This window comes from Rhipicephalus microplus, unplaced genomic scaffold (assembly GCF_043290135.1).
Source record: "Rhipicephalus microplus isolate Deutch F79 unplaced genomic scaffold, USDA_Rmic scaffold_351, whole genome shotgun sequence".
Lineage (NCBI taxonomy): Eukaryota > Metazoa > Arthropoda > Arachnida > Ixodida > Ixodidae > Rhipicephalus > Rhipicephalus microplus.
In genome coordinates this window covers 1-18,626 of record NW_027464918.1, presented here as the reverse complement: position 1 = coordinate 18,626, position 18,626 = coordinate 1, and the positions used below count along the sequence as shown (strand labels likewise).

Here is an 18,626-nt window from a genome sequence, read left to right as displayed (position 1 = left end):
TGTGTGACGCAATTTTGTCTTTTTCATTACTCGTCTCCGACGCCGCGGGACGCCGACGCCGATGGTAAAATTTCGCGTTTGATAAGGCATACAAAGCATTCGCCTTCAAAGGGTTGTCTACCAATGCCTGTGAGATTATGCGAAGCGCTTCGTTTTCGAAAGTGAGGAACGCCGGATACTCAAAATTATTTTTACAAATATCTTCTTTCATTTTACCCGAAATTATAAAGCAAATCTTGTTAAAGGTATCGACCTGTCCTTGAAGTCATTTTCCAGCATTCACACCACATTATGCAGTACCAAAGACACTATCGCTCATGCCCCAAATTCCATGTAACAATTCTCGTAGTGAACTGGCTTGTCATATTTATCAGTCGGAGAGGTCTGCGCTAGGTTTTTTTTTTGCTGTTCGTGAGAAATTAATGTAAATATAAGTTTGAATTGTTTAACAAACTAAAGGGGAAGTTTCTAGTTATGAATAGGACTTTTCTCGTAATCCATTTAAACATGAATGGCTTCATGAACGCCTCCTAGTTGCCTCTGTTTTTCCCTGAGATTTAGTTAATCGCATGTAATTATTGCGCCATAAGAAGCTGATCAGAAGCCGAGACCAAGTCAGTCGCCGCCATAATCTGCAGAGTTTAATAATCTCGCCGGTGCATGAATCGACGATGTTTTACGCGCTGTCTGGGGTGTAGTTGAGAGCACCATTTAATAGCACCACTAAGCATTCAGAAACCGGCATAGCATGCATGATTGATAAAAAGTGATTGTCTTCCTAATAAGAAATAGTTAGAAAGACCTGAGAGAATCGTAGGCAAACGAACGAAATTAAGCACTAGAATTTCCTCGATCATAACTCATGAAAGGAATGGTAAAACGCACTGGCATTTCATTTCAGAAAATGCAAGGGGAATGTGACAAGTAGGTTGATTATACGAGCCTAGGCAGAACCACGTCCTTTCGATAAATCGACTGGCCGTGGCTCAAGTCTGAAAGATTTCAACCTACCAAACTAACTATACACCACGTAATGTGAACCAGTGCTCAGTTAAGATGCAGGTGATAGAAATCTCGGTCATGCGAAGGGATTGGCACAATACGTTTTGTCAAGAATACGCACATTAATGAATGGGCATAGTTATCACTTGCCACGGTCATGTTTGTTTTCTTGATATGGTTCTTTGTTTTTATCGAAAACACAGGATGGCAACCGTTGCAACACGACAATTTTTTGTTATATTGTATTAAATATTCTGTGCTAGTGCGTGCAACGTGGTTGGGTATAAGGAAAACCGGGCAGTCTAGCTGTATATTGATGGACAAGCCGACTCCGCTACTTTTAAACATTAACTGGTGCTAACGTATGACAAAGTACGGAAATAAACAAACAAATGAATACCCCTCCCCCACACACATCACATACATACATACATACCCCCCCCCCCCCCCACACACACACACACTCACCAACACGCGCGATATTATGCGGGCCTAAGAAGGAGACATGTAGGTCCTTTCCGGAGCAGGTATCCCCGTGAGACAGAAACACCTGTGTCTAACGGCTGAGGCACTGTGTGCGTAGCAGACGAAAAACAAGCTTGAGTTATTCACTCATGTTCCCGAGCACGTGTAATACAACGCTGTATTCGGAGATTTCGAAAGAAAGGCTAGACAGTTAAGCCCAGCAAGTGAAAAGGCAGCCCACACAAGAAGCACGAACATGGAGCCCAATCATGAGAGGAACAGCTGCGTAGAACAGAAGTCAGAACAATGCATGTCTCATAATTGCTTTTAAACAAGCAAGTTATTCCTGCAAAAATATGCATGCGGTGCAATTCTGTATTAGTTGCTTTCGTAACGGAGACCAATAAGTACAACCCCAGCTTGTGAAATACAGCGCAAACATGTGCCTGCAATAGAAACTGTTTTATCCAGCGAGTGTCGTCAGATACGCATGCCTGGTTATAGTTTTCAAAAGATGTTAAGCTTTCTGCACCTCGTTAGCATGCAAATGTAAAATATATGTTTATGTTTGGTGCTTTCAAACTGTTGAACCGAGCTCTATAATGCCGCCGAAAATTCACGCTTCCGTTACAAAAGAGACGAGAAAGCATGCGACCTCGTGCATTTTCTCGTTATAAGCAGATTAAAATTTACCCCTGATTGTGAATGGAGAACACGCTATACGTTTGCTTTCCCTAAGCAAATATAAAGCCCTGTTGTTGTTTCCCTCTTGTTGACTTGTTTGTCTACAAGGCTTCTGAGTGCGTTTAGCAACCGGAAACATCCCCGCGTGCCTTCAGCATGCTGCGACACGCCGACATACTTTAATGCCTTGACAAGTGAGCTCTCCCTAAAAGGTAGTGTTGGTTACTAACGCCTATAGCGCTGGCTAAAGAATGACTAATTATCTGGTGATAGAGTGCATAACGTTGGCAACAGTATTGGCTAACATCGGCTTGGGCAGCCACGGGTAGATGGAATAGTTGTACCAAATAATGTTTACGCATTATATGACAAATTAATTAATTACAGTTGCTGCTGGGATAATTCCTGGGCGTGCTGCATTACCAGCTTCCAGGATTTCAGTTCTGCTGAATTCAAGGACAACGAAGTATGCACATAAAAAAGCATCTGGACCTGTTGCATTGCCAGCTTTCAGAATGAATTTCAGTAGTACTTGACTCAAAGAAAAGGACATGAAAAAAAAAAAAAGCTAAGGCTCTTTATTGACTGCTAGAAGAAATTGTTTCAGGCCTGTTCTGGTTGATTGACTGTCGAACGACTCCACATTAGCGAACTCTAGATTGCGTATAGAATCGTGACATGAATAATTTAAGCACGTTTTAGTATTCGAATTGTCATTCTAAAAAGCACCTCCCTACCATAGCGCTTCGTGTGCAAATCTGTTTACGCAAAGCCTCTGCCACGGTGGCGCTATGCTAAAGCTTGGCGACTTGTGTCGCGTTGCGTTGCTACGTGCCGTACAATTCGGAGCCACGCAAATTTACGCGGTTGCACAAACGTGTTAGACGAGCCACGGAGATGCAGGGATGCGGGGCTTTTGTCCGCAGCGAGCGTAAACAAGGTAACTGCGCAACATGATGGCTGAAGACGAATGACGCCACATGGGCAGGCGTCAGCTTTCAGGAGCTCTCAAAACAATACGCGGTGGCAATTGTAATGACCAGGGCAAAATAATCATGCCACAGAAACAGCGTGGCTTCTATTAGCTGGCCGAACTAGTTGGTATTAGCGAGAGAGCGGACAACTAATTCTGGCGTAGGAGAGATGTGACAATATCCGAGATTAAAGACGGGACGTGCTCACGTCGGAAACAATGGGACGCGGGAAATAGAGCTTGCGCCATTTTGGATCTGTCGTAAAAATTGTCAAAAGTAAACAAGCGCACGAAGAGAGATGCTGTCTGAATGGTGATGCTTAAATCTCCAATCTGCGTACTGTCATAAGCTGGAAGACTGCGTCAAGGTAATCAAACAGCTGGGGGTTATATTGCATTTAAATCACTGGGTCGCAAACAGTTTTGCAACAGAAACATAGTGCGTACAAGTTATAAACGAAAGTGGTTTTGGAGCATTTCACTTGTGAAATGTTGATGAGTCAAACGCGCATATAAGGCCTTGCAACGGAATTTGAATGTGGAAAACAGACGGTGGCTCAGTGAATGCTGCGCGCACGGATACGCATTGTGGCTACACTGATTCGTATCGTATGGTTCTTGATTAAAACACTACAACATGGACAGGAAAACATGAAATTTCCAAATCACGGTGTTCGGTAAAATAGAAGTGTGGCAGCTTGCACTGTAAAAAATATCCGTGTTTTAACGTCGGAGCAGACCGTAGAAACTACAGAGTAACATCTGTTTCCTGAAAAATAGCGAGACTGGACGTTTAAAGCACAAACTGTGCTGCGGTTTATGGGAAACAGCAGGAGTTGCCGTAAAGCAGCAGTCGATGTTTCCGTTCTTTCGCTCCTTCCGTAAAACACCAGAAAAACGTATGTCTTCTGTACTTCAAGAACACGCTTCCGTGATTTGTGTGCACGGCGACATACTGGCTGAACTTTGACCATTCCCCCCGTTCGACAATGATACAGTGAACTAGAACAGAAAGTTAAGCGACAGCCATGGGCAATGCCTTGAGAGAGCTGTCGGCGACATACTGGCTGAACTTTGACCATTCCCCCCGTTCGACAATGATACAGTGAACTAGAACAGAAAATTAAGCGATAGCCATGGACAATGCCTTGAGAGAGCTATCGTGGCGGGTGGCTAACGTATACATACAGCGGCAACGCTGCAGTCGCCGACTAAGATGAGGCGTCCCACAGTGTGTAAGGAATGCGCAGATTCGCATTGTACGCTCATGGAAAGTCAGAAAACGAAGACGGAAAGTGTGATAACTGGGCAGGCTTTGATGAGGAAATTAAGCTTAGAGCAACATTGGGTTCGAAGATAGACTAAGAAATACGAGAGAATGAGGAAGAGAAACTGTTCATTAACTCACAATGGAGAAAAAGAGCTGCATGCAGGATCACTGGAAAGTGCCAGTATGGATACATATATATATTCGGAGAGGCGGAGAAGGATAGCAGCGGTAAAAAAGAAAAAGAGAACGTTTCAGAGTTTTTACCGATTAAGGAAGAGGATAATTACAGCATTATGATACTTCACCGCAAGGGAAGCTAAATTTACTATTAGTAGCGAAGTCGGGTTGCCATAAAAAGTTATAAAGCGAGACGATATGGTGGGCCAGCCTTCGTTAGTGTGGTCACACTGACGAAGGCTGGCCCATCAGCCGAAACATTTGTAATTAGTAAAGGTGTTTCGGCGTACGTCGTGCTTTTTCGCTTCCGATATATATATATATATATATATATATATATATATATATATATATATATATATATATATATATATATATATATATATATATATATATATATATATATATATATATATATATATATATATATATATATATATATATATATATATATATATCGTCGAAAGGCGCTGCACTTCGTTTTCAATCTTGCAAGATTGAAAGCGAACAGGTACTTGTACTGCGTCTATGAGACTTTATTGACAAAAGATAGTGAAAAAAAAACATACCCGTCCAAGAATCCCTGCATATATGTGAATCTTGATGGTGTGCATAATAGTTTACGTTTTTTTTTTTTTCGTCACATCGTGAGAATGCACGACACACAGAAGAAGAGACAGTGTACATGTTCTCCTATTTTCGTTCCTTTTTTTTTTCGTGCTTGCAAGCCTTGACTTGTTTAGTGAGAGCAATCCTATAATCGTAGCTGCGTTGTATAGTTGGCACACCAATTAACACGCAGTCAATGAAACACAGTAATGAAGTGTATTTTAAAAGGGTGCGGTTTGCTGTTTCTTTGTATGAACTCGTTGTTTTCACGCTGTTTCGCACCGTCAAGCCTACCATGCAAGCTCAAGCCCAATAATAAAATTTGGAAGGCTCGGGGAAACGTTTGTTCTTTTTATGAATTCATGAGTCTACTCGGTGAACACCGACGGCGACTTCACTTCGTCACCGAAGAATTCATCGGTTGTTGAATGGTTCTCACTACCTGCGACGAGAACATCGATTCTTCAGAACTATTTCCCTTTACACCACTTTTCCTGAATAACCGATAAATTTTTTGCACCACCATAGCTCTTCCCAACCACAACAGGCCAAAAGAAAAAAAAATGCGTTGATGGTCACACAAAATAACACGACTGCTGCGGTGTGTCCGGCCATCACTGCCCAATAGAATGGGTGCAAGATAGCATCGGTGCATCGTGGTGTCGGCTAGAATACAAAAACAAATTGTAGGCAGGCGCTAAAGTAGTCAGTTTGCCCCAAAGGGAGCGTCGCGAGTTCGATTAAAAGCCGCACCACCCGCCGGTGCCGTTTCAGCTGAGCGCCTCCCTTCGTAGCCTAAGAGGGCGCTACGAGCGTCGTGTACATCAGTCACGGCTGCATCTGCTCCCACAAAAACGCCGGATTGCCCCGGAACTTCTCTTCCTGCCTCCAAGATTCCTGTGCGCAAGGTCAGTAAAGCTGCTAAGACTCTTTTGCAACCAAAATCTTCGGGACTTAAAGCACAGAAGCGAAAAAAACCCCACAACGAGGACGCGCCCGGGGTACGTTCAAGGCTAGGCCTAACAAAGCACCCGCGCCGACCCAACACTGGCGCGGGCGCAACGCCGGCTACTAGTGACCCCAATGCCGAAGTGCCCATGATGCTGTCCGCGTTCGACATGGACACCACACCACCTTTGAGTGCAACAGACAAAGCACACGTGTTTTCCATGCCTGCACCGCTTGCAAGTCATACGTTCATTACTACAAAAATAGGTGTAGGAGACGACAGGGGCAGGAACTATCACTTGGCTGTGTGTAAACTTATTTTGCCATATTTGGCGGAATCTGAGTGACAGCCGTGAGGTACGATTGGTGCTCGCATTTTGCATGCAGGTTGTGTTGCATCTTGTTATTGATTTACGTGCTCAGGACCAAGTAGTGCTAGCAGTTCATTTGTTTGGTTCCTCACTTGTCAAGTTTTTTGGCGCACTCTTCACTTGTTCAGCTCAGTGGTCTCTGGCACCCTACGTGGTCAAGGCAGGCGGCTATTGTCAGAGCTCTCTCACCTTCCTGCGAAGTCCATCACCTGGCACACATCACAATCAGGTAGGCATTTATTTCACCGTTATCGATCATTACCTATCTTATAAACAGTTATAAGGTGCACTCGCATGCCACAGCTCATACGAGCTAGGCATGTAACATGTCTGTCGCTATTATAAGGTGAATAATGAAACACGTGTTTGCCATGCTTGCATCGCTCATACATACCTTATTACTAAATTAGGCACAGAAAACAGTAGGGGTAGCAACGGTAACATTACTGTGCGTAGGCATATTTCAGTGCATTTTGTGGATTTTTAGTGTCGGCTATGAGGTACGACCATAGTGCTCGCACGCTGTGTTGCACCTTTATTGAGTTGCGCATGCAGGAAGCAGTACAGTGAACAGTTTAATTCTTCGGAATTATATGAAGCATTGCTTGCACTCAGCAATAACGGCATTTTTCCTTTGTTAGTGTCACTTAATTGTATTATTGTGGTGAAGCCTGCTGTTGAGTTGCATCTTTGTAGTTTGAGGATGTCACAGGTCTGTTTGTGCACGCACTCATTAGTGATCTCCTCGGTGCCCATGCACATGGCTGTTATAAGGTGCACTTGTAAGCCGGATCAGCAGGAGTCTGCTGTCACGTACACACCAGGCGTGTACGTGTCTTTGTCGTCTTATCGAGCGCAGACAAAGCACTCGTGTTTTCCATGCCTGCATCGCTTGCAAGTCATACGTCCATTACTACAAAAATAGGTGTAGGAGACGACAGGGGCAGCAACTGTCACTTGGCTGTGTGTAAACTTATTTTGCCGTACTTGGCGGAATTTGAGTGACAGCCGTGAGGTACGATTGGTGCTCGCATTTTGCATGCAGGTTGTGTTGCATCTTGTTATTGATTTACGTGCTCAGGACCAAGTAGTGCTAGCAGTTCATTTGTTTGGTTCCTCACTTGTCAAGTTTTTTGGCGCACTCTTCACTTGTTCAGCTCAGTGGTCTCTGGCACCCTACGTGGTCAAGGCAGGCGGCTATTGTCAGAGCTCTCTCACCTTCCTGCGAAGTCCATCACCTGGCACACATCACAATCAGGTAGGCATTTATTTCACCGTTATCGATCATTACCTATCTTATAAACAGTTATAAGGTGCACTCGCATGCCACAGCTCATACGAGCTAGGCATGTAACATGTCTGTCGCTATTATAAGGTGAATAATGAAACACGTGTTTGCCATGCTTGCATCGCTCATACATACCTTATTACTAAATTAGGCACAGAAAACAGTAGGGGTAGCAACGGTAACATTACTGTGCGTAGGCATATTTCAGTGCATTTTGTGGATTTTTAGTGTCGGCTATGAGGTACGACCATAGTGCTCGCACGCTGTGTTGCACCTTTATTGAGTTGCGCATGCAGGAAGCAGTACAGTGAACAGTTTAATTCTTCGGAATTATATGAAGCATTGCTTGCACTCAGCAATAACGGCATTTTTCCTTTGTTAGTGTCACTTAATTGTATTATTGTGGTGAAGCCTGCTGTTGAGTTGCATCTTTGTAGTTTGAGGATGTCACAGGTCTGTTTGTGCACGCACTCATTAGTGATCTCCTCGGTGCCCATGCACATGGCTGTTATAAGGTGCACTTGTAAGCCGGATCAGCAGGAGTCTGCTGTCACGTACACACCAGGCGTGTACGTGTCTTTGTCGTCTTATCGAGCGCAGACAAAGCACTCGTGTTTTCCATGCCTGCATCGCTTGCAAGTCATACGTCCATTACTACAAAAATAGGTGTAGGAGACGACAGGGGCAGCAACTGTCACTTGGCTGTGTGTAAACTTATTTTGCCGTACTTGGCGGAATTTGAGTGACAGCCGTGAGGTACGATTGGTGCTCGCATTTTGCATGCAGGTTGTGTTGCATCTTGTTATTGATTTACGTGCTCAGGACCAAGTAGTGCTAGCAGTTCATTTGTTTGGTTCCTCACTTGTCAAGTTTTTTGGCGCACTCTTCACTTGTTCAGCTCAGTGGTCTCTGGCACCCTACGTGGTCAAGGCAGGCGGCTATTGTCAGAGCTCTCTCACCTTCCTGCGAAGTCCATCACCTGGCACACATCACAATCAGGTAGGCATTTATTTCACCGTTATCGATCATTACCTATCTTATAAACAGTTATAAGGTGCACTCGCATGCCACAGCTCATACGAGCTAGGCATGTAACATGTCTGTCGCTATTATAAGGTGAATAATGAAACACGTGTTTGCCATGCTTGCATCGCTCATACATACCTTATTACTAAATTAGGCACAGAAAACAGTAGGGGTAGCAACGGTAACATTACTGTGCGTAGGCATATTTCAGTGCATTTTGTGGATTTTTAGTGTCGGCTATGAGGTACGACCATAGTGCTCGCACGCTGTGTTGCACCTTTATTGAGTTGCGCATGCAGGAAGCAGTACAGTGAACAGTTTAATTCTTCGGAATTATATGAAGCATTGCTTGCACTCAGCAATAACGGCATTTTTCCTTTGTTAGTGTCACTTAATTGTATTATTGTGGTGAAGCCTGCTGTTGAGTTGCATCTTTGTAGTTTGAGGATGTCACAGGTCAGTTTGTGCACGCACTCATTAGTGATCTCCTCGGTGCCCATGCACATGGCTGTTATAAGGTGCACTTGTAAGCCGGATCAGCAGGAGTCTGCTGTCACGTACACACCAGGCGTGTACGTGTCTTTGTCGTCTTATCGAGCGCAGACAAAGCACTCGTGTTTTCCATGCCTGCATCGCTTGCAAGTCATACGTCCATTACTACAAAAATAGGTGTAGGAGACGACAGGGGCAGCAACTGTCACTTGGCTGTGTGTAAACTTATTTTGCCGTACTTGGCGGAATTTGAGTGACAGCCGTGAGGTACGATTGGCGCTCGCATTTCGCATGCATGTTCTGTTGTGTCTATTGATTTGCGTGCTCAGCAGTTCATTTCTTTGGAATTGCACGACACATTGCTTACACCCGACAACATTGCGAATTTGCACGTCACTTAGCCATACTACTGCTTAACTGCAGCTAATCCAGCATGGGAGTCCTTGTGTGTACCCAAGAAGTTGGTGTATGGCAACAGAATCAAGCGATCGCATATGCGAAGTTTTGGGTGCCCTATCTTGAAGCCACCCATTTCCATCTCTTGCGCGTACTACTGGCAGGCTACGGTGCAATTCATACTTGGTATCAACTGTTTGATTAGTCAATATATCACAAAAAGCTTTAAGTAATTGTTTAAAGTAATTATGTTTCAAGCTAAAATTTTAAAGTAATTGTATTCAATATTGGACCTGGCTGCACTTGAGAGGCTGAAGCTGCTTTCACATATGTGCAAGATATGAACATCTGTTGTCAACATTAGCGATATAATGGATAGCATTACTTAAGTTGTGAACATGTGTAATGTTGGAGCATATGCTAAGCTCACTTTTGACTGCACATTCAGGAATAGCCTTTTAAGAGACCCAAGTTGCGCAAGTATGGGTGCAGTTTTCTGTAGAATTTGTGCAGTTAATGTTACAGTCTCCGTCATTATTTCTTTTCCTTGCGCCGCCTGCTTCAACTTAGTTTAAACATTTGTAGCAGGTCAAGAATATTTATATTCACTGTGCTCTTATATAGAGGACTGCTTAAAAAGCATTGGCTAATGTTCATATGAAATTGAACATAACCTGACATGCTAACCAGATATTGGAATGATTCTACTATTGTAGACTGTAAGGTATTATTACCATTGTAGCAGTGTTTTTATTATAAAATTGGGCGGTCTGAAAAAGTGCACAAGCCAGTGAATGTAATTTAGCAAAATAAGTGCTCTACCTTCATTGCAGCCATAACATCAATGAAGAATGCCCACTTGCCGGCATTGCGCACAGACATTTTCAACATTGACCGACTACTTCGAGCACTACCACTATCACAGCAGTGTGTTGGGCGGTGCCCTTTGCCCTTGTGAGCCTTGTGGAGCTTTGTTTAAAAACTATCAGAGCCTAAGAAGTCACGTCTTCAGACATCACAAGAAGCGATGCAGCAAACAGACTGATGATGCGTTTGTCTGCTCTGTGTTGTCATGCGGGGCGAGTGTGCCTACTCGCACGGAGCTTCTTGGTCACATAGCTGCCCATCTGGAGAGTGGAATTGATGCTGTTATGTGTCCTTTTGTGGGTTGTGGTAGTGTGCTGAGGTCAGCAGGTTCCTTCAGAACACATGTTTCAAGGTATCACCGGGGCAAAACTGCAACACAGTGCACGGAAGTACCTGAAATTGAATCCAGTTCAGATCAAGAGCACAGTAGCACACCCCCTGCTGATGTTGGAGATAACTGTGAAAGGGAGTCTGGTTGTGACAGCGATTTGCCGCTGAACCCCTTTTTTTTTTTATAGTGATGTCATAATCGTGGAGTGCACGCCATTTTCCTGCTCATATGCTTTGGTGTTTACAAAAACAAAAGGAGCCTTTTTTATTTTGCAAACAAAATCTGTTGCAATCAATGCTCTATCTCGTCCACTTCTTTTTTTCTTGTCTATGTGGTTTACGTCCCTACCTTTCTTCAGCCTGAACCTACTAGCCAACAACATGTTCTAGTAAGCTGGTGCAGTAGTTTCAGGGTGGTATTCCCCACCAGTCTGTTTTTTGTCTTCTTTTTTTGGCGTGTCACAGCTGTTGCACTCAATTGTAGGGTGGTAATATAGTTCTACATTTCAATCAGTTTTCACTTTAATATCTCTACAGATGAATTCATCTATTATCAAGTAACTGTTATTTACTTTGATTTTTGGAATAATTGCAGGAAATCTTCCAGGAGAGGATGGCGGCCTGTGCGCCTGCATTATTTCAGATGATGGAGGAGGCGCCGACGAAACATACTATGGAACTGGTGGTGCGCGTGAGAGACGAAGGACAAAGAGAAAAAGCAGTCCAGGTAGCTGTGCTACCATTCCTCTGCGCGCATTTTAAGGAAGACAAGAACTACCTTTACCAAGTATTTGAAGTAAGTTTCACTTTGTTGCATTATGTTAGTACAAAACTGGACAGTAACATCTTTTCAGAAAGTGATGTATTGGTTTGTTGAGAACAGCTTTAGGTTCTAGATTTTATAGAATACAGTCGATCCCGGGTATATCAAACTATGATATATCGAATTATTGGCTATATCAAAAAGTTGAGAGATCCCCTTGAATTTCCCATGCAAAAATACGGGACTGCTGTACACATCTATCGAACTCACGCACAGCAGAACATCCGCTAAATTGAACTCTGAGCCACGCTAAAGCCCACAAATTGCATTTTTCCTAACAAATAATGATCATTTATAGCCACAATTCGACAAGTTCCGATCCCTTTTCGCGTGCAAGTGACTAAAAGGGGGTGCTGAAAAGTGAAACATTGAAACTCCATCTTGCTGATCTAGCTCGTTGCACAGCACTTGTGAGTGCACCGGTATGCTTGATGTGCGATCTGCAGGTTTTAACGTGGGGGCATGGTGATGACCGAGGGCACCAAAACGAAGTGGAATGACTTAAGGAAGTTTAGTGATCTCATTGCGATGTTCGCATTCAATCGTGTATGATGGCATGTGGGACTGAAAAGCGTGGCCTTCGAGATGTGCAACTTCATGAGGTATTTTGGTGCTTCCGGTTTTAGAACGCTCATTTCGGAGGCTACGCTTTTTTCTAGCTTTCCGCACCAAAGCAACAGCTGTCGGTTACAAAATGACAAAGCCACAAGTGACATCGCTATCACCAACATGCTGACGGTGGGAGCTTGCTCGTTTGTGGGCAGCATCGCCTTTTGTGGCTTGTGGACCTGTGTACTTCTCGCCTCGTTACTGATAAATCATCATTTGGAAGTCGGCGCTACACATTGATACGCTCGTAGCGATAAAAATCATGGCTGGTGCTAGGAGCGACCTCAAGTAAAGCACAGTCGTGAACTGTTTCTTTGCGGGCTTTGTGCCAGGTGACGACTTTGAGTGCGTCATGACTGCTGTCAAGGGCGTACAATGCCTCAGTAAATTCTATGCCTTGTTAGTGTTTTCGGGCACCATCTCGGACAGCGAGCGGCTTCATTGGAGCAGAAGACGACGTCGCTGGTTCTGACTGCATGGATGCCGAGATGATGCCCAATGTTGACGGTGCCGTGGAATTATTGCTTTCGCCACCAACGCTCTACGGAGCTTACATTGGCATTCAGTGCCACTCAGCGCTGTTGTGGCCGAATGAGCTGAATTTGCTTACTTGGAAGGGTCCAGTGATATTGAGGACAACTGAAACTTGGTGGCACGCAAAAAGAGAGAAAAGTTTACAGACTATTTTCAAGTGAAATGAAGTGCGATAACTTGCAAAAGTAGATGTTCAGGCCTTGTTCTTTATCATATTGTGAGAGAATCATTCTTTAAGTGCTTGTTAGGATTTCAAAAAACTGTTTTTAGGTCTGAGATGCTCTAATTTATGCCTTAAATACACATATTTTGTGTTTCGACTCATCGATATATTGAACTACATATATCGCGATCCCCTTCGAGTTCAATATATCTGGGATCGACTGAATGCTGTGCAGGTTTTTAGCACAAAACAATAGCTTTTTCAGTTGAATTTTGTGAAAAAAGCTGCTTTTGTATAAAGGAAAATTAAACTTTGACTGCTGAAATCAGTTTTCTTCTAATTTCACAATTTCTGAACTTTGAGCAGACTTAACTTTTTTACACTTCTTAATCGATGTATTTTCTTCCCATAAAGAACAAGTGCAATGCTACCGTATGAGAATTTAGTGACCGCTGCAGCAAAATTTTTTGACAGAACAAATATGCTAAACATCCAAAAATACCTAATTCATGAATTGCTGGACACAAGTTAAAAGGAGGATAGTGTAGCTTTGCATATCTTTTGCCTTTGTGCTTCATTTTAAGGTAATTTTGGTGGCTTTGTACAGCAGCATTATTCATTAAAATTACACCGGAACACGCGCTTTGTCACAAGTATCAGCATTTGAAGATAGTGTAAAAAAAAGGCAATTTTCAATTTTTTTGTGGAACTTACTTTGGTTATCCGCATTGTGTCGTAGTCACAAAAATGTTCTGAAAAAAAAAATACACTGCCCTTGAGCCAACAGTTAGTGCGGGCAGGTGCCATTGTTTCATCAGAGCCACTAGGATAGGGAGTGAAGTCCCCAAGCATCCGACTATAAAGTTCACAGAGTGAATGAGAAGGAACGTAGCGCTGTGAAAAGTGAGACTTCATGCAACAAAAACTGTGTTGGGGCATGGTGCACGCATGGTGAACCACAGTGCACAAACTTGGTTTACTAGCCTTTTTCAGGCTCAATGGGAAAAAAAGTGTTTGTGTGCAATCAGAGTGCTCCACATGCACAAAGCATTAGTTTTTTGCAATGCACTGCAGAACAATGTTTCTCGTCACTTTGGCTGTAGTGCCTCATTACGACGCAGTGAGGAGGGCACTAAGAATGGGAATAGGCCAGAGTTGTTGCAAGATGTTGCTCACTTTGTCCCTTGCTGTCGCACATGCAAAATAATTTTAAGCAATACTATCACCACTAACATTGATATATTGACCTGCAATCATTCAGAGTTGTCTATGATGTTGCTGTAATCCAAAGAGAAAAATGAATCAAAATGTGAGCAGGTTTTTTTGCGTGCTCGCTATCCATTCTACTTTGCTCTAAAATTGTTCCAAGTTTCAAGGCTCCTAGGTAGGTAATTTGTACTTGGTGCACACAGCCTGCAATAGACCAGGAACCATGGTGGAAAACGGAATTGCAGGGATCGCATCTCTGATTTATATATTGGAATGGCCGCAACTGTACATATCTCTTTGTGCTTTTGTGTACATGGGATATTTTTGCTCATCCAGGAGGGAACAAGCATCACTGAAAAGCTTGCCGAGTTGCCATCAACGCCTACAATCATTGCACTGGGTGAGTTCCCTTGTCGATATCATTATGTGTTGATTGTTGTGCGAGGAGGTCAAGTAAATTGATGACATTTTACAACATGAGTGTGAGCCTAACTCCAGCTACAAGGTGCAGTAGATACTTATACACTTAAATAACAGATGTTGTCGGAGGAGAAGAGTGGAAGATGAGGGCAGACCTGCAACTGGGTTTTATTCAGTACACTCATGCAGGGAACCTGCGTTCATTCTGATAGTCTGAGTGAAGTATCACAGACACAATCATTGCTTTTGTTCATTAGGAAAAAAGCCTAGGCAAGCTCAAGTGCCATTGGGTCACAACTGCATCTCAATTCTTGTCTTTGCCAGTAAAGTCTGCCATGGTTTACTAAAAGTAAACAATTCGTATGCATTTAAGTTGGGCAGGTGAGAACCTTGTCTGGTCTTTATCAAGGGCTGGTGTTCCCTACATCATTCATTTATACATTGACCTGTATGACCAATGTTAACATTCCTCCATGTCTGAGTGACTTCGTTATCCTACTTGACGAGCGCACGTCGAACTCAGTGGGGTGGCACTTAGTGCAATCTTGCACACCTCATAGAGGCAATGCGGGGTCTTAGCATTTACCTTGAACGGCACAGAAGAGTAACCTTCACCCACAAACTAGCTCACCAGACAAAATGCTGTGCTTTAATATTAACCCAACTTTAACATCAGATCATACATTCTGAACATATTTACCACGAGCATGTGAAGACTTATTTTATGATTGTGCGTATTCGAAGACTGAAAAAGGCCATTGCACATTTTTTCAAAGGAAGCCTTGGAAAAAATTTGGGAGCGTACAAACCACTAGTAGGGTGTGTAAAATTGCACTAAGTGCCACACCTTTTAGTTTGTTAGTTGCTTATCAAACCAGGAGGAATGTTTACATCAATCAAACAGGCCAATATATATATGAACGGCGCAGGGAACACAAGTTGTTGATTCCTGACAAGGGTCTTATCTGCCTCTGACTTCAGTGAAAGTCCATTGATTACTTGTCAGAAACTATGACAGCCATTACTGGCAAGAATGAAATTCGGAGATGCAGCCTTGACCAATTGGCTCCTAAGCTTGCTGAGGTCTTCTTTTTTTTTTTCAGGAGGAAAATGATTGGGCCAGCGTATTTGGCTCAGATTGTACAAGAATTAATGCAAGTCTATGATGCATAGATGAGGAATTTGCAGACTGTAGCGTGTAACCATACGTGTTCTAAATGAAGCCCATTGACGAGTCTGTACCCATCCTTGTGCTCTTCTCATATGTTTCATTTGAACCACACCTTGATAACCTTAAAGGGCTCCAACACGAAAAAGGGCAGCAGGTGCGAAGGTGGCCAGAAGTCTCGCACAAGTGTGCACACAAAGATAATGAAGTTGGCCCAGAAGCTGCGTTTCAATCAGTGAAAGTGTGAGCATGAATCATACACATTTTCTGATGATATCCGGTTATTAGAGCTGAATATTATCTTGATTGTGGCTTTGCATTTTCAATTTAATTTGTTTGTAAGTATTATGAGCCTGGCGTTTTCTTTTTTTTTGTCCTTCGGAGTGTAGTCAAAATATACTGCTATTATTTCACAAGAGCCAGCACATGAAAATGCACTCTCAATTGAGATTTCTATATACTGTGAATTGTGCCAAGGACATATAGTATGTTGTGAAAAGAGAAAAATGGAAGGTTTGGCCTTAATTTTATCCTAGTTATCAATCTCACTGATGCTTCGTTAAAGAACCCCAGGTGGTCGAAATTTCCGGAGCCCTCCACTACAGCGTTTCTCACAACCATATGTGGTTTTAGGACATTAAACCCCATATATCTATCTAATCTCACTGATGCTTATGTTAAACAGGGTTTGGAAATTCATTCATCTAAACCAAGGGCATACACAGAACTTTTTAGGGGGAGGGGGCCCTTTTTGATCTGAACCAGAGGTCTGGGCAGGCAAATGGTAATTTTGCGCTAAGTATTTCATGGAGAAAAAAGTTTGGGGGGAAGGAGGGGAGAGGCACGGGCCCGGTGTGCCACCGCCTGGCTACGAATAAGTGTAGTGTATATTCACATGATGTTTCTTAGTTCAGGTCAAGCTCTTTCAGTTTTTTTACAGGATCCTCAACCCCCCCCCCCTCCCACCTCAGCATAGTGAAAAAAAACATTCTGTGATCAATAAACAGTGCTTAAAAAATTTCACTAAAGCTGCTGCTTGGGCGAGTTGGTTCATGATTAAAATATGTGCCGTCTTTTTTTGCGCTGGTAAATCTATATTAAGAAAGTTCAGCCATAATTTGTAGCTATATGTGGCACATAGAGCTTAACAGCAGAATGCAAAGTTGAAAATCAGTATAGGTATTCACCCGTGCATTCTGCTATACAATAGCAACAAATATTTCTGAAAATGTAACTGCTCATTCTGAGCATGATCAGAGCCAGTGGGAAACTTCTCAGGAGCGCCGGGCAGGCCCTATACATCCTGTGCATTTTTGCTGATTTTAGGTAGTTTTCTCAGTGACTAAAAGGGATATTCATATAATCCATACATCATTTTCTTCCAAACTTTTTGCTCTTTTAACTTCATAATATAGAATTTTTGTGAATTTTTTACCACTAGAGCTTGACTTTTGAGTTAATTGGCATCTATGAAAATTTGTAACACAATAACGGTAAAGTGCATAGCTTCTATTTTGCTTCAGTAGCTGTATACAAAAAAAATAATCAACTGGTTATCTTAAAATACATGGGAAATAATGGTAGCTAAGTAATAAAAAACTGTTTTGAGATATGGAATAAAGTTCAAAAACAGGTGAAAAGTGATCGCACTGTCAGAAACACTGTTCAATTATTTTGTTTAGTAGTTACAAGCTTGGTAATCACTGCCAAAGTCAATTTTTCGCCGTGGAGCCTCTCGCAATGCTTGTCTTGTTTTTTTTTTTTGTGAGATGTCATTCAGCTCTATCTGCAACGTATCGTCAAGTGTGGTCAACGATTTCCAGCAAATTCATTGTAGTTTGGCCAAGCTTCAATCCTATCTCAGAATAGAGGCTCGTGTGATACTACCATTATTAAATGCAAAAAAAATATTCAATGTCGCCATTTCTAGGACTCTCACCCTAAACAAAGAAAGGAAAGATTCTGTGACTCAATTCCCATTAACTCAACACTTACACTGAGTCGTTCTCACACATTGTTATTCAGTTGCATCAGAAATATTAGTCCATGTCCATTAGAGCATACCCGTTGTCCCCATGTATATACGTGATTCACCTCGAAAGATGCTGAAAAGGCTGGGAGGTTTAACAATAAAGAGCTTGCTGGTTCAGCACCTCAGTACGTCACAGGGATTTATTCACATTAACAAGAAAACTGTACGGGCTTCAACGAAATTTACACTTCCTCAGAACCTTCTTTACCCCCAGCATCTAAGGTTATCGACAAGCACGGCAAATGCAAGGTGTAATGATGCTAGGAGCTGAAAGTGTTCCAACCTATGTATTCTGAAGGCGGATTGTGAATACAAAGGTGCACAGTGTCTTCGGACTGCTTTAGAAGTTACCCGACAATCTTCTATACACAGCTGACTCTAGACAAGCATTTTGACTTTTGTACGTCAGAAAATTAGGCCGTAAGCATAGAGCGAATGCAAGGGGCTTGCACTAGAGTGTGTTTTCACTGGCTACTTCCTTTTGGAAAAACTGGTTTTGAGCCACCAAAAATGCTGTTTATGAAAAGCACGAATGTGGATGCACAAAGGGACACCCCTCCCCAAATTGCAAAGAAAACAAAGCGATTTTTTTTTTCACATTTTGCTCTACCACGTGCCCCTACTTTTTGTATCAAGGGCCATATACATACACAGAGAAGGCATTATAAAGTGTGTGTAAGTTGCTTCTTGCATTCATTTGATCACTTGTTTTTCACATTCTTTTCAGGCATAAACATGCTGAAGTGATGAAGAATGGTGATGTAGCAAGC

General features: G+C 42.7%; 1 protein-coding gene across 1 annotated transcript in view; it reads left to right on the top strand.

Moving 5' to 3' along the window:
- LOC142793965 (uncharacterized) overlaps positions 1 to 18,622 on the top strand; it is a 31,255-nt gene extending 12,633 nt beyond the window's left edge. The window contains exons 2-8 of the mRNA XM_075885827.1: positions 5,975 to 6,088; positions 6,628 to 6,728; positions 7,657 to 7,757; positions 8,686 to 8,786; positions 11,494 to 11,694; positions 14,573 to 14,636; positions 18,584 to 18,622. Of these exons, the coding sequence (XP_075741942.1) occupies positions 5,975 to 6,088; positions 6,628 to 6,728; positions 7,657 to 7,757; positions 8,686 to 8,786; positions 11,494 to 11,694; positions 14,573 to 14,636; positions 18,584 to 18,603 (702 nt within the window). The 3' untranslated portion in view covers positions 18,604 to 18,622. The remainder of the gene's footprint in view (positions 1 to 5,974; positions 6,089 to 6,627; positions 6,729 to 7,656; positions 7,758 to 8,685; positions 8,787 to 11,493; positions 11,695 to 14,572; positions 14,637 to 18,583) is intronic.
- The last annotated feature ends 4 nt before the right edge of the window (positions 18,623 to 18,626 follow it).